Genomic DNA, 16200 nt, shown 5'->3' with positions numbered 1-16200 from the left:
TTTTTTTTTTTTTCTTCTTTAGAGACAGAGTCTCGCTTTGTCACCCTGAATAGAGTGCTGTGTTGTTGCAGGTAACCTCTTGGGCTCAAGTGAATTTTTTTTTTTTTTTTCCCCAGTTTCTGGCCAGGGCTGGGTTTGAACCCACCACCTCCGACATATGGTGCCAGCACCCCACTCCTTTGAGACACAGGCACCACCCCTCAAGTGATCTTTTTGCCTCAGCCTCCTGAGTACCTGGGACTATAGGCTCTCGCCATAATTCTCAGCTAGTTTTTAGAGATGAGGTCTTGCTCTTGCTCAGGCTGGTCTTGAACTTTTTTTGAGACAGATTCTCACTTTGTCACCCTTGGTATAGTGCCGTGGTGTCACAACTCACAGCAACCTCAAACTCTTGGGCTTAAGCGATTCTCTTGCCTCAGCTTCCCTAGTAGCTGGGAGTATAGGTGCATGCCACAACCAGGCTATTTTTTGTTGCAGTTGTCATTGTTGTTCAGCAGGCCTGGGCCAGGTTCGAACCCGCCAGCCTCGGTGTATGTGGCTGGCGCCATAACCACTGTGCTATGGGCATGGAGCCTGTGGTCTTGAAACCTTGAGCTCAAGCAATCTACCTGTCTCGGCCTCCCAGCCTGCTAGCATTACAGGCGTTAGCCACCAGACTCAGCTATTTTTTGGTTATTGAGAATTCTTTATTTTCCCAACAATTTACTGATGGAATAATGGATTAATACCAAAAAACTAACACTTAGCAAACACTGATTTTTTTTTTTTGCTTTGTTTTGGAAATAGAAAACACTCTGTGTCTCAGGTAGAGTGCTATAGTATCAACATAGCTCACAGTATGCTTGGGCTCAAGCGATCTTCTTGCCTTAGTCTCCTGAGTAGCTAGGACTATAGATGCCTGCCATAATGCCTGGCTATTTTTGTTCATTTAGCAGGCCCGAGTCAGGTTTTTCTTTTTTTTTTTTTTTTTTTTTTTGTAGAGACAGAGTCTCACCTTATGGCCCTCGGTAGAGTGCCGTGGCCTCACACAGCTCACAGCAACCTCCAACTCCTGGGCTTAGGCGATTCTCCTGCCTCAGCCTCCCGAGTAGCTGCCCGAGTCAGGTTTGAACCCACCAGTCCCCGTGCACGTGGCCGGCGCTCTAAACACTGAGCTACGGAGCTATGGACACCTAGCCAGTATAGCAAAAATTTAAATTAATGACCTAAAGTTAATGTACTTTTCATTATGAAGAAGTTCTTTCATTCAGAGCTTTCACTGAAAACTGCACAAGGCACAATTTTGATGCTAAGGCATACTAATTAATACAAACTAAGCAGGATATAGCGGCAATTTTTGACAGTACCTATTTTCTGGTCTAGGAAATGACCGAACACTAAATTCCTGGGAGGACCAAATTGCTTAGGTGACAATGGCTTTTATACTGTGACCTAGAAAGAAGAATCTATAAATAAAAGCCAAGACAAAAATAGCAGGCATTTGAGGCTGGTATCAATTCAGTTTTTCAGAAACTATGTTTCTCCTTAAGTTTGGAAGACCTGACTGGAAAAATTACTTACATAAAACACAGTTTGTTTTGTTTTTTTTTTTTGAGATAGAGTCTCACTTTATAGCCCTTGGTAGAGTGCTGTGGAGTCATAACTCACAGCAACCTCAAACTCCTGGGTTTAAATGATCCTCTTGCCTCAGCCTCCCAGGTAGCTGGGACTACACATGCCTACTACAACACCTGGCTAGTTTTAGAGATGAGGCCTTGTTCTTCCTCAGGCTGGTCTCGAACCCATGAGCTCAGGCAATCCACCTGCTTCAGCCTCCCAGAGTTCTAGGATTACTATGCGCCACTGTGCCCAGCCTAAAACATAGAAGTCTTGAGAAAAAAAATTTTTTCTCCCTTTTTCTAAGATGGGGTTCTTGCTGGGTTGCCAGGCTGATGGTGTCAAACTTCTGGGCTGAAGCTATCCTAATTCAGCTACTGGAGTAGCTAGAACTGTGAGTGCACACCATGGCTCTAAGAACACACCATCGCTGGCTCAAGAAGTTATTTCCCACTACTTTATACAAATGGTACCAATCTACCTGGAGTATCCAACCTGCAGCCCACATGCAGACTAGTTGAGGGCCATTTTGCTTATCTGTGGTGTGTGATACCATGAAAAGTATGCATGGACCTTTACTTTGGCTTATCAGTTTTTGTCAGTGTTTGTGTATTGAATACGTGACCCAAGACAACTCTTATTCTTCCAATGTGTAGCAGAAAAAAGATTGGACACTCTCATGACAGTGCTTGGCTGTACTGTAATATTATCTTTAACCACTATCAACACTGGTATGCAAATACAAATTATTCTGGTATACAAAGAACTGGACCTTGTTCTCTTTTTTAAAGACTGCAGGGCATTTTATTCTTCTGACAAAGGCCTTCAAATAAGCTAGGTGTTATTACTTAACAACCTTTGTGTTTTTGCCAAGCTGACAAGAGCAAAGTTAACAGTAACAGAGTATATTTTAATTTGTGGTTTTCTTGCTATGCACGAAAATGATCGTTTTTTCCATGTTTAAGACCCATCTGTATCTCCTGTACAAACCATTCCTTTATATCCTGTGTCCATTTTTCTATTGATATTTTTCATTTTTTTCCTTGTTAATGTTTAGAAGCTGTGTGAATATGAGTATATAGAGAAATTAGCCCTTTGAGATATAAACTTATATTTTGACATTGTTTTTGGTGCTTCTCCCCCCCCCCCCCCCGGCCCTGGGTAGAAGTTCTTTTTTTTTTTTTGAGACAAGAGTTTTACTTTGTTGCCCTTGGTAGAGTGCCGTGCCGTCACAGCTCACAGCAACCTCAAACTCTTGGGCTCAAGCGATTCTCTTGCCTCAGCCTCCCGAGTAACTGGGACTACAGGCATCCACCACAAAACCTGGTGATTTTTTTAGAGATAGGGATCTCACTCTTGCTCAGCTGACCTTGAACTCCTGAGCTCAAGTGATCCACCGTCTTAGCCTCCCAAGTGCTGGGATTATAGGCATGAGCCACCGCGCCTGGCAGAAGTTCTTCAATTTTATGTAACACATTTCTCAGTTTTTTATTTTATGGCTTCTCAATTTGCATTATTATTAGCCACTTCAGTTCTAATTCCAGTTGGAAATTTCCCATGGTTTCCTCAAGTATTCTTAGGTTGATTTGTTTACACATATATGTGATTCATTTGGAATTCACACTGGTGAAAGGTATAAGGTAGAATGTGATTAATTTGGAATTCACTCCGGTGAAAGGTATAAGGTAGAAGTATAAAGTACAATAAAACTCTTAAATGGCTTCTCAATTGTCCCAACAGCAATTTACTGAACTGTCCATCAGTGATTTCAGAGAACCTCTTTGCCATACATTTCTCTATGTACTTGAGGGTATTTCTAGACTTTCCATTCTGTTTTATCAACTTACATATTTATATTCTGGCTCATTATTGAGAATTTACAGTTTATATCTTTTAGGGCTGGTACTCTTACTTTACCTGTCTTCAAATTTTCCTGGCTATTCTTGCTTCTGTATCTTTTTTTTGAGACAGAGTCTCACTATGTCGCCCTCAGTAGAGTGCCGTGGCATCACAGCAACCTCAAGGTCTTGGGCTTAAACGATTCTCTTGCCTCAGCCTCCCAAGTAGCTGGGACTACAGGTGCCCGCCACAACGCCCAGCTATTTTTTGGTTGCAGTTGTCATTGTTGTTTGGCAGGCCCGGGCTGGATTCGAATCTGCCAGCTCCGGTGAATGTGGCTGGTGCCCCAGCCGCTGAGCTACAGGCACTGAGCCAATTCTGTATCTTTCCATTTGAACTTTGTGATTGTGTTAGAAAACATACCTTTCCATTTAATCAAATCAGTTTTTACTTTTTTTAAAGAATGGTGATTATTATTTTTTTTTTTGGCAGGGGCTGCGTTTGAACCCGCCACCTCCGGCATATGGGACCGGCACCCTACTCCTTGAGCCACAGGTGCCGCCCATCAAATCAGTTTTTAAAAGAATAGTGCTTGGGTAAGTGAATGCATGTGTAATGTGTCCAACTTTTATTGTTCATTCAAATATGCCAATTACCAGATTAATTCTTCTTAATTTGACCTTTAGTACCTGCTTGGTGATAATGGAATCTTGGGCCCTTTAAGCATTTCCCCTTTACGGTAAATTTGATGCTTTGTCAGAGGTAGTACTAGAGGACCAAAACAAGAGACAGGGAACTTCTCTTTCTGGTTTGGTCAGCTTTTTTTTTTTTTTTTTTTTTTTAAATTGAGACAGGGTCTCTGTTACCTAGGCTAGAGTACAGTGGCATCATCATAACTGACCAGAGCCTCAAACTTCTGGGCTACAGCAATCCTCCTGCTTCAGCCTCCTGAGTAGCTAGGATTATAGGTGTACACCATCATGCTTAGCTAATGGGGTCTTACTATGTTATTCGGCTGGTCTCCAACTCCTGGACTCAAGCAATCCTCCTGCCTCAGTCTCTCAAAGTGCTGGGATTACAGGCATGAGCCACTGCACCCAGCCCAAGTGAGTCTTTGTTCTTGCTCCAGCTTCAGGACCCATCAGTGATGTGTGTACGTGGGGGTATGCAGGAGTACCTGGGGTTGGGGGGAGGTTGGGAGGTCCTACTCTGTGTGGCTAGGACATGTAACTCCTACCCTATGTGGGACAGGACATGTAACCCTATGTAGCTAGGACATGTAACCCCTCAATGACCTTGGAGCCTTAGCATGGTGGCCACCTTGCTATGGGCGTCTCAACACAGATACGGCAGCTCAGGCCCTTATATTTCAGTGGTACCCTGACTTCCTGAGGTTTATTTTACATGGCACTGCCGAAGCAAGCAGAACATGCTTAGGGTCTAGACCTTGTATCACAGCAGTACCCTAATACCTCCACGTACCTGACCTCCAGCCTCAGCTTGTCTGTGCTCCAGACGGTTTCCTGCTTACCCAGCTCTAGCCTCAGTATCACAGCCATCCAATGGGCAGTAACTATGCCTTCTCCAACACAGTCTCAACTCCAACCCCCATGGAGAGGTGCCCATTCCAAGTCTGTCCTTCCTTAGGTACTCTCCCTCAGTCATAGTGTACCTGTAAGAATTCTCTTTCCTTTTATGGCTACTCTCCTGCTATGGTTTAACACTTTATATTGAACTTCTGCTGTTTAAAATACTGTGTGATTTCTTTCTCCTGACTGGATACAAACCCATATATGACTTAGTAAAAACCCTAAGAGCTAAATTACACTATTTAAACCAGTTGTTTTTACAATAGCATAACAAAGGCATTCCATGGAGCATACAGGAACCCAGCTTTAGGGGAATCTATCTCTCAATCTTTAATTTCTTTTTTTTTCTTTGAGACAGAGTCTCAAGCAGTTGCCCTGGATAGAGTGCGGTAATGTCATAGCTCACAGCAACCTCCAACTCCTGGGCTCGAGCGATCTTTTGCCTCAGTTTTTCTATTTTTAAAAGAGACAGGGTCTTGCTTTTGCTCAGGCTGGTCTCCAACTCCTGAGGTCAAGCAATCTATCTGCCTCGGCCTCCCAGAGTGCTAGGATATAGGCATGAGCCACCACGCCCAGCCTCAATCTTTAATTTCTTCCTTTTTTTTTAATCTTTAATTTCTAATAGTGATACATTCGAGAAAATTCCCAAATGCTTTTGCAATTTTCTTACTCCCACAAATTCAGACCCTATCCATCCTGAATTCTACTTTCATGTATGAATCAAATCACTGATCTTACTAAGCCCTCTTCCGTGTTTAATGGAATCACTATAAACCTGTCTTGAACTCATTTTTCCCCATCTTACACATAGTTCTGTTAAAAAAGAGGAGTGGTTTCAGAAATAGGGTAATGATGCCAGCTTTAGGATATTCTGATTTCAGATATCTTGTGAAAAGGGTTGTCATAGTGACTTTAACTTGTGGACCCTGATTACTACCAAATAATGCTTACTTAACAAAGAGAACCTACTTAGGAAAGAAAGCGTCAAACATTAAAAACAGCTTGTTCATGTATTTAATTGCACACAAAAAATGTTTTTAGCTATTCTCAAGTATAATTATTGACATTATGTCATCAATTAAAAAGAAAGTTCCACTTTCCTACAGATGACATGAAGCAGGAAAAAAAAGTTCCAAATCAACAGTTGGTTAACTAAAAAAAAAAAAGTATGTATGTATATATATATATGTATATATATACATATATATATGTATATATATATGTATATATATATATATATATAAAACAAGTGCTTATTGGGACTATTATAGATTTGAAAATGAAGTAAAAGAAATCTACAGATAAAAATTTAACTAATTGCCTTCAGTTGAGGAAGAAAATCTATCAAATTATAAAATGAAATATTTAATTCCACTAGTCAATCCTCATTATCATTTTACAAAATGTTATAACTAATCCCCATTAACAACAAAAATTCTGCAACGAGCTGCCATGCTAATTGGTCTGTCACAATATATATGCTTCTCCTATATTAAAGATGGAAGGAATAATGCAACTTATAAAAATTTTGGGCGGCGCCTGTGGCTCAGTGAGTAGGGCGCCGGCCCCATGTGCCGAGGGTGGCGGGTTCAAACCCAGCCCCGGCCAAACTGCAACAAAAAAAAATAGCCGGGCGTTGTGGTGGGCGCCTGTAGTCCCAGCTGCTTGGGAGGCTGAGGCAAGAGAATCGCGTAAGCCCAAGAGTTAGAGGTTGCTGTGAGCCGTATGACGCCACGGCACTCTACCCGAGGGCGGTACAGTGAGACTCTGTCTCCACAAAAAAAAAAAAAAAAAAAAAAATTAATGGATTTTGTTCTGATTTTTATTTATTTATTTTAAGACAGAGTCTTACTCTGTCACCCTGGGTAGAGTGCAGTGGCATCGTCATAACTCATTGCAACCTCAAATTCATGGGTTTTAAGTGATCGTCCTACCTCAGAGTCCAGAGTATCTGAGGCTACAGGTGTATGCCACGATGCCCAGCTAATTTTCTTATTTTTAGTAGAGAGAGGATCTCACTCTTGCTCAGGCTGGTCTTGAACTCCTGAGCTCAGGTGATCCACACCTGTCGTGGCCTCCCAGAGTACTGGGATTATAGGCATGAGCCACCCAACTGCAACCAAAAAATAGTGGGTGTCGTGGTGGGTACCTGTAGTCCCAGCTACTTGGGAGGGTGAGGCAAGAGAATCACTTAAGCCTAAGAGTTTGACCTTGCTGTTATCTCTGACACCAATGCAGTCTACTAAGGGCGACACAGTAAGACTGTGCCTCAAAAAAAAGACTAATAACAAAGTTTGATTTGTGTATGCATATATATTTACTAAAGGAACATCATTGCTTCCTACCAGACCCCCCCCATTACTTATCAGTTTAATTATGTAATTTGTTATTATAAATTCAGTGAGAAAAATATCATTATCATCTGTTTTAATAATATATAGGTTGAACACCTATAATCTAAAAATCCACAATTTGAAATGCTCCAAAATCTGGGCGGCACCTGTGGCTCAAGGAGTAGGGCTCCGGTCCCATATGCCGGAGGTGGTGGGTTCAAACGCAGCCCCAGCCAAAAACCACAAAAAAAAAAAAGAAATGCTCCAAAATCTGAAACTTTTTTTTTTTTTTTTTAAACAGAGCCTCACTCTTTTGCCCTGGCTGGATTGTCATAGCTCACAGCAAACTCAAATTCTTGGGGTCAAGAGATCCTCTTGCCTCAGCCTCCTGAGCAGCTAGGACTATAGGCACCCACTACAATACCCAGCTAGTTTTTCTATTTTTAATAGAGACGGGATCTCGCACTTGCTCAGGGTAGTCTTGAACTCCTGAGCTCTGTCAATCTATACACCTCAGCCTCCCTGAGAGGTAGGATTACAGACCTGAGCCACTGCACCTGGCCAAAATCTGAAACTTTTTTACAGCCAACATGATGTTCAAAGGTCATGGTGGCTCATGCCTGTAATCCTAACACGCTGGGAGGCCGAGACAGGTGGATTACCTGAGCTCAGGAGTTCAAGACCAGCCTGAGCAACAGTGAGACCCCATCTCTACTAAAAATAGAAAAATAAGCCTGGTGTTTAGGTGGGCAACTACCGTTCTAGCTGCTCTGGAGGCTGAGGCAAGAAGATTGCTGGAACCCAGGAATTTGAGGGTGCTGTGAGCTATGATGATGCCAGGGTACTCTACCTATGGTGACAGAGTGAGACTCAGTCTCAGGGAAAAAAAAAAAAGGTCATGGTCAAGAGAAAGCTCATTGGAGCATTTGGGATTTAGGATTTTCAGACGAAGGATACTCAACTTGGTAAGTATAATGCAAATATTCCAAATTCTGAAAAAATCCAGTGTCTGAAACATTTCTGTTCCCAAGCCTTTTGTAGAAGGATATTCAACCTGTATTATTAAAACAGATAAATTATATTACTTACATTTAATTTTAATTTGGACATCATGGCTTTTAGAAATCAAACTTACAAGTTATGCCCCCAAATTTATTTCTTAGTGCTTTGTAGCATTTTCTTTGGTGTGTATTAATACATTTACTTGAATTGCAAAACAGTAAAGTTAAGAATGATTTGGTTGATGGGTTTGAGTAATAAAATGCTTTTGCCAATTAAAGTTTTTTTTTTTTTTTTTTTTTTAAGACAGTCTCAAGTTGTCGCCCTGGGTAGCGTTCTGTGGCGTCACAGTTCACAGCAACCTCAAACTCTTGGGCTTAAATGATTCTCTTGCTTCAGACTCCCAAGTAGCTGGGACCACAGGTGTCCACCACAATGCCTGTCTATTTTTTGGTTGTAGTTGTCATTGTTGTTTGGCAGGCCCAGGCTGGATTTGAACTGGCAGCTCCGATGTATATGGCTCATGCCCTTAACTGCTGAGCTACAGGCACTGAACCTTTGCCAACTAAATTATATGCCAAGAATCTTTTATAAATATTAGCTGCACTAAAATCTACAACTGCAAGGGTTTATTTATTTATTTTTGACAAAAGTACATTTGGGCCAAGCAAGGTGCCTCTTGCCTGTATTCCTATCACTTTGGGAGGGTGAAACAGGAGGACTGCCTGAGGCCAGGAATTTGAGACCAGTCTGAACAAGAGGGAGACCCTATCTCTATTTAAAAAAATAAAAAAAATTAGCCTAACACGGAGGTGTGTACCTGTAGCTCCAGGTAACTGGAAGGCTGAGGGGAGAGGATCGATTGAGCCCAGGAGTTTGAGGTTGCTGTGAGCTATGATGACACTACTGCACTGTAGCCTGAGCAAGACAGCAAGACTCTGTTTTAGGAGAAAAAAAACAAAATAAAACAAAACAACCCACCAAAAATGTATCTTTGCATAAAAGCATTTTATCAGAAGACACTAGAAGTTTAGGTAAAGATTTATTAAAAATGTCAGTTTTTAACCTCCTTTTAGTAGATTGGATGAATATGGTACCACTAAGTGAAAGAATAACTACAGTATCAGGCATCTGATACCTTCCTGGATCTTTCTGGTGTCCTTCCCAGTCTCTGAGACCTTGAATTCACCTCCAATGAATGCATGGGTAACAGAACTTTTGTGATTCAGTGCTTTTCAATCCTTTGTTTTCATTAAATACAACGAAAGCATATAACTTGAAAGTTGAAAGAATCAAATGACTTCACTGTAGAAAAACTCTTTCCTCTCTAAACTACTTATTTATATAAACAGCATTCTTCAGACATGCAAATACAAGATAGAATATAATCAATATTGAATCCTATTTCATTCTAGTAATAAGTACTATTCAATGTGAAGTAACTGAAAATATCTGCAAAGACATGAGAGGTTGAGAAAAAAATCACGACCATAATTAATGGTTAACTATTTATTGTATCTGTGTTGTGTGAAGCACTATAGTAGATACAGGACAGATTTTTTTCTCAAATACTGACTGTATAGAAATCTTAAGCTTTGAGAATTCTTTTTTTATTTTTTTGAGACAGAGCCTCAAGCTGTTGCCCTGGGTAGATTGCCATAGCATCACAGCTCACAGCAACCTCCAACTCCTGGGCTCAAGCAATTCTCCACCTCCCAAGTAGCTGGCGCCCACCACAATGCCTGGCTATTTTTTGGTTGCAGCGGTCATTGTTGTTTGGCGGGCTCTAGATTCCAACCCACCACCTCAGGTGTATGTGGCTGGCACCTTAGCCGCTTGAATCACAAACACCAAGCCAAGTCTTGAGAATTCTTATTTGTATTTTATACATAAGTTCTGGAACCTCAGGAAGTTTGAATAATTTGCCTTGGGTTACTTAAAAGATACTTAGAGCTTCCATTTGCTGATGAGAAAGGAAGGTATGAAATCCATCAGAAGCAAATACAAGTCTTTAGAGCTTTATTAAAAAAGAAAATTCAACTCAGGACATAGTGTACAGTTTAGTGTTGGGAATTGGGCTCTGGGGGAGGGTAAAACCTGTGAAAGAAACCACATGTTCTAGGATCAACACTAGGACCTAACAGGTTTCTTTTCTTTCTTTTTTGTCCATGAGACAGAGTCTCACTTTGTTGCCCTCAGTAGAGTGCTGTGCCGTCGCTCACAGCAATCTCGAACTCTTGGGCTCAAGTGATTCTCTTGCCTTAGCCTCCCAAGTAGCTGGAAATACAGGTGGCCTGCCACAATGCTTGGCTATTTTTAGACACGGGGTCTCGCTCTGGCTCAGTCTGGTCTCGAATCCTTGAGCTCAGGCAATCCACCCATCTCGGCCTCCCAGAGTGCTAGGATTACAGATGTAAGCCACCGAGCCAGGCCTTGGACTTAACAGGTTTCAAACCACGGAGTCTTAATATCCTTACCTAAATGTGGGATGACAACAGCATTCACCTCCCAGCATCACTGGCGCATGAACTGAGATTATGTTTGCAAAGGGAAAGCATAACATCTGGCATAAGAAGCTTAATCAAAAGTATTATGAATATGCATTGAAATGTCCTTATACACAAATATCCAATCACACTACTAATTAATCCTTTAGGATAAATTCTTAGAAGTATAAATGGCTCAGAGTATAAGACCAACCACTTAAAGGGTAATTACATTCTGTGAAACCATTCTTCAAAAGATGTGACCGTAGTCTGCATTAGAGAAGCAGCTCACCTTTTGGGTCGAGGAAGGCCCATGGGAGTAAGATTAGGATCTGGCCTAGGAATGGTTTTCCGGATGCGAATCTGCGAGACTTTCTTTGGCCTCTTCTCTGGCTCAGCCTATTTTTAGGGGTTAACAAGAAAGATGGTCAAATTATGAGATTTTTTTTTTTTTTTTTTGAACATAGAGTCTCACTTTGTTGCCCTCAGTAGAGTGCTGTGGTGTCACAGCTCACAGGAGCCTTAAACTCTCGGGCTGAAGCAATCCCCTTATCTCAGCTTCCCAAGTAGCTGGGACTACAGGTGCCCACCAACCAGCCTCAGGAGGTGAAGACAAGGTCACAGTTAAGGTTTTCCTGCTTCTTTTCTGTTTTTTTTTTTTTTTTTAAATGAATGAAACATTAACTACGTGTGTGTTTCAACCTTGCCTTGCCCCAAATCAGGACTCAAGTGGGGTAAGCTCATCTTTAAGGAACCCAACCTACTTTTGATCCTGACAATTGTACAGGGTAGGCAGGTGAGATGGTAAGGATCTGTAAGGCCATAATACAGATGAGGAGGGCTGGGACTTTGATCTTGGTTGTCTTCTTCATAGCACACTCTCTCATTGAGTATAGCCTAATTTAGCGGAGATCACATGTTCAATCCACACTGTACTTATTACTAGAATCACTCACATAGTACAATTCCCCCTGAGAGGGCTTTCCTTTCATTGTTATTGTCCCAGAGGGGAACTGCGTAGAGACAGGGGTCTCACTCTTGCTCAGGCTAGTCTCAAACTCCTGAGCTCAAGTGATCCACCCACCTCAGCCTACCAGAGTGCTAGGATTATAAGCTTGAGTCATCACATCCGCCCTTTTTTTCTTTTCTTTTTGAGACAGGGTCTTGCATTATTGGTCTCAAATTCCTGGGCTTAAGCAACTCCCACCTTAAGCCTCCCAAGTAGATGGGACTGCAGGCACACACAATACACTGCTATACACTTGAAGAGTTGTCTGGGCTACATATTAAATATACAAACACTGATAAGCAAAACAAACAAGTCTGTATAATATTCATGATATCTGATACCACAGATAAACAAAACAGTCCTCAAATAATTTACATGCAGCCTGAGAGCCACAGGTTGGACACAACTGCAACACTGATAAGAAAAATGTATCTGTAAAACAATGCAGGCTAAGGAATCCAGTGTACCCTTTATTGGCCAAGCAGAAAATCTCTCTAGGACTCGGTAGAAGGTGATGGTGGTAAGTAAAGACACACAGGAGTCAGTCTGTACTTGTCATGTGATATGAGTCAGTCATGGCCACCTCCCGTGTCCTGTCACCTGACCCCACCAGCACTTCACACTTACCTCTTTCTGTTCTGGAGGGCTGCTCTGTGGGCAGGGGCATGCTACTGTCACACCATCCAGCTCATCAAATCCAGGAACTTGGAAGTCAGAGGCTGCAAGCAGAAGCTTGCTCACAGCTGATTCTGTTACCAAGCAAGACTTTGGTACCAAGGCAGGGAATGGAGGTTCTAACCTAGCACCATGGAAGGAAAGACAGAAGAAAAATATGAGAAGGGTTTCAATTTATCCAGACAAGAGCTGAAGACTCCTTCTCTCCAGAGAAATGACATCACTAGTCAACCTTTTTTCTAGCTGCTTCTAGACATCACTTGTGTTTAGATATGTACAACATTACAAGAATGTGGTCAATCCATTTCATTGGTATGGAGTTTCATAAGGAAAAAAATGTAAAAAGCCAACAGACTTTTGTAGGAAGAAAAGACATATATTGAACTGAACAAATTAACAGTGTTTAGCGGAGGTCAATCTTATTCAGAGACTGAAGCTGGCTAAATAATGAGAAAAAAAGTTTGAGACTTCTGGTGCAATAAACTGGCTAGTCATTTTCGCCTGAGGGGGGGAAAAAAAAAAAGATAGCATTGATTACACATCCCTAGTTGCTAGCTGTAACAGAACACATTTGAATCTCAGAGATGTTTATCTGAGAGCCGTAGATCAGGTTTACGAGGATAAGAGGTCAAGTGGTGTCATGCCTGACCCATGCCACCTCCACACACGCCGCCCCCCACCCCAGGCCCCCACCCCCATGTGCTTACCTCATCTGACTGCCGCTGGTGTTACACGAAGCTTCCACGCCTGGGAGAGGCACATATGGTAATATGGTGTGGCTAAAGTGAAGTAAAAGTTCAAAAGCAACAGGTTAGGGCAGTTAGGGACAACAGGAAAGGTATTGATGCCTTTGTGAGTGTTTGCACATGATCCTCTATTAGAGCCCCAGGAAGATAAGATATGTCAGTTACTTTGCAGCCAATCAGGAGAATACATTTATGTGCCATGAGTGGTATTGGGGCAGGCTGACAGGAAGATTGTTTTCTGGTTTAAATGGAAAAAAAGTAGAGAAATGAAGAAGACAGTAAGAGAAGGAAAGAAAACAATATCTTTGAGCTCTTCCTTCTAATCAAGTTGAATATATATAAAAGATTTTATAAAAGTTATTTAAAGATAAAAATATATTCTACTACTTGCTCTGTATTAATTCCTTTCTTTCTTTTTTTTTCTGAGACAGAGTCTCACTTTGTCTCCCTGGGTAGAATGCTGTGGCTTCACAGCATCCTCAAACTCTTGGGCTTACGTGATTCTCTTGCCTTAGCCTCCCAAGGAGCTGGGACTACAGGCACCCACCATACTGCCCGACTATTTCTTGGCTGTAGTTGTCATTGTTGTTTGGCAGGCCCAGGCTGGATTCAAACCTGCCAGCTCAGGTGTATGTGGCTGGCGCCCTATTATTTATTCTATAATAATAAAAAAGTGCTAGTTCTGGATCAGCGCCCGTAGCACAGTGATTCTGGCACCAGCCACATACACCAAGGCTGGTGGGTTTAAATCCAGCCTGGGCCAGCTAAACAATGACAACTGCAACAACAACAAAAAATAGCTGGGTGTTGTGGTACAGTAGCTGTAGTGCAGTTACTTGGGAGGCTGAGGCAAGAGAATCAGTTAAGCCCAAGAGTTTGACATTGCTGTGAGTTGTGACACCACAGCACTCTACCGAGGGTGACATGAGACTCTGTCTCAAAAAAAAAAAAACAAAAAGTGCTAGTTCCCATAACCTTACAAAAAATTAAAAATCTACTATTTTCTGGGCTGCGCCTGTGGCTCAGTCGGTAAGGCGCCGGCCCCATATACCGAGGGTGGCGGGTTCAAACCCGGCCCCGGCTGAACTGCAGCCAAAAAAAAAATAGCTGGGCATTGTGGTGGGTGCCTGTAAGTCCCAGCTACTCGGGAGGCTGAGGCAGGAGAATCGCTTAAGCCCAGGAGTTGGAGGTTGCTGTGAGCTGTGTGATGCCACGGCACTCTACCGAGGGCTATAAAGTGAGACTCTGTCTCTACAAAAAATAAAAAAAAATAAATAAAAATCTACTATTTTCTTTAAAGCCACACTGCACATAAAACATGGCTACTTAGAAGAAAACCTTTATAATTAAATGTTATTTTTATAGATAAAAAACAGTATTTATCACTGATAGATGATGTTGCAAAGCTTTTTTTGCCTCTCAAAGTAAAACCTGTGTTGCTTTCTACTGAAGTTAGAACACAGCATAGGATTAATTAATAAGACATTTGTGTAGGGACCAGTTTATCTCCTCTCTGAAGAGAAATCTGTTTGACATCTAAGAAAAACCCAGATAATCGAATGTTTCTAGAATAATGTTTAGTGCCAACTCAGGTTTCCCTGGGGAGTACCAAAAAAAGGAATGAGAGGCAGGGTAGAACACTGGGAAAGCAGCTGACCAAATCAGGGAGCCCTCTGGTCTAGTTCTAACTCAGCCGATACCCTAACCTCTTGCCTCAGCCTCCGGAGTAGCTGGGACTATAGACACCCACCACAACGCCTGGCTACTTTTAGAGACAAGGTCTCGCTCTGGCTCAGGCTGGTTTTGAACCTGTGAGCTTAGGCAATCCACCTATGATTACAGGAGTGAGCTACCACGCCCGACCTTTTCTATTTTTTGTAAAGATGGGGATCTCACTCTTGTTTAAGCTGGTCTTGAACTCCCAGCCTGAAGCAATCCACCTGGTTTGGTCTCCCAAAGCACTGGGATTACAGGTATGAGGCATGGCCCAAACTGTATTGCACAGTGCTGGAAAACAAGGTTCAAATGAGAAAATTCTATGGGGCAGCACCCGTAGCACAGTAGTTACGGTGCCGACCACATGCACTGAGGGTGTCAGGTTCCAACCCGGCCTGGCCAGCTAAACATCAATGACAACTGCAACAAAAAAAATAGCCAGGTGTGGTGGGCACCTGTAGTCCCAGCTGCTCGGGAGACTGAGGCAAGAAAATCGCTTAAGCCCAAAAGAGTTTGAGGTTGCTGTGAGTTGTGATGCCATAACACTCTACCAAGGGCGACACAGTGAGACTCTGTCTCAAATAAAAAAAAAAAAGAGAAAATTCTATGGAAATTATAATTAATCCTTGTTAAAACTTGTTTTCTGGAGCTACCCAATCTATCTTGCCAGAAAACACTCTAAGTATGTTCAGAAAGACAGCAGCCTCACTAAACTTTGAGCCCAGGCACATGATCTTAAGGCACTTTTAAAGCCAATGAGAAGAAAAAATCCCTTCACCTCCAGCTTCCACTTGAATTTAAATAAAATAAAACCCAGACATAGGTTTTATCCCCCCATAGGAAGGGATAAAAAAAAAATTCTACACAAAGAAATAGAAAAGTCAGGTAAGAAACAGTTCTGGAAGAAGAAAAAGGGGCAAGAATAACACCTTCACAGGGTGAAATATCTACCATCTATACTAAATTTAGGAATAAATTTAGTTTAAAGAAAGCAGTATAATTTAAATCTGTGCACAGCAATCATGAGATTTTAGAGGCATACCAACAAACTAAACAATAAAAGCAGTATACCATCATTTAAAATCTGATTAATTATAATGTATTCTTATGGCTGCCTTATAAAAAGTGGATAGTAATTCATCACTCAATTTCAATCAGTAATGAATGGTCAGGTTCTAGGGTACTTTTCTGAAATCCTTTCATTTCAGTTTT

The 16200-nt window shown here is 41.8% G+C and overlaps 1 protein-coding gene across 8 annotated transcripts in view; it reads right to left on the bottom strand.

Moving 5' to 3' along the window:
• Window positions 1-16200, bottom strand: part of PRR14L (proline rich 14 like) — a 74860-nt gene that overhangs the window by 15697 nt on the left and 42963 nt on the right. For 6 of the 8 annotated variants that reach the window (XR_008379737.1, XM_053589958.1, XM_053589959.1 and 3 more), the window contains 3 exons: window positions 13234-13305; window positions 12479-12650; window positions 11135-11241 (listed from right to left, as the gene is read on the bottom strand). Coding sequence is in view for 6 of the 8 variants with exons in the window: in XM_053589958.1 (XP_053445933.1) it covers window positions 11135-11241; window positions 12479-12650; window positions 13234-13305 (351 nt within the window). In the remaining 2 variants the exon portion in view is untranslated. Of the gene's footprint in view, window positions 1-9176; window positions 9275-11134; window positions 11242-12478; window positions 12651-13233; window positions 13306-16200 lie in introns of those variants that run through there. The other 2 variants (XR_008379736.1, XM_053589964.1) reach the window with 2 other exon arrangements.

The sequence above is a fragment of the Nycticebus coucang genome, chromosome 4 (assembly GCF_027406575.1).
Source record: "Nycticebus coucang isolate mNycCou1 chromosome 4, mNycCou1.pri, whole genome shotgun sequence".
Lineage (NCBI taxonomy): Eukaryota > Metazoa > Chordata > Mammalia > Primates > Lorisidae > Nycticebus > Nycticebus coucang.
Note: the sequence above shows the minus strand (reverse complement) of the source record. Positions and strands in the feature narration are given on the sequence as shown.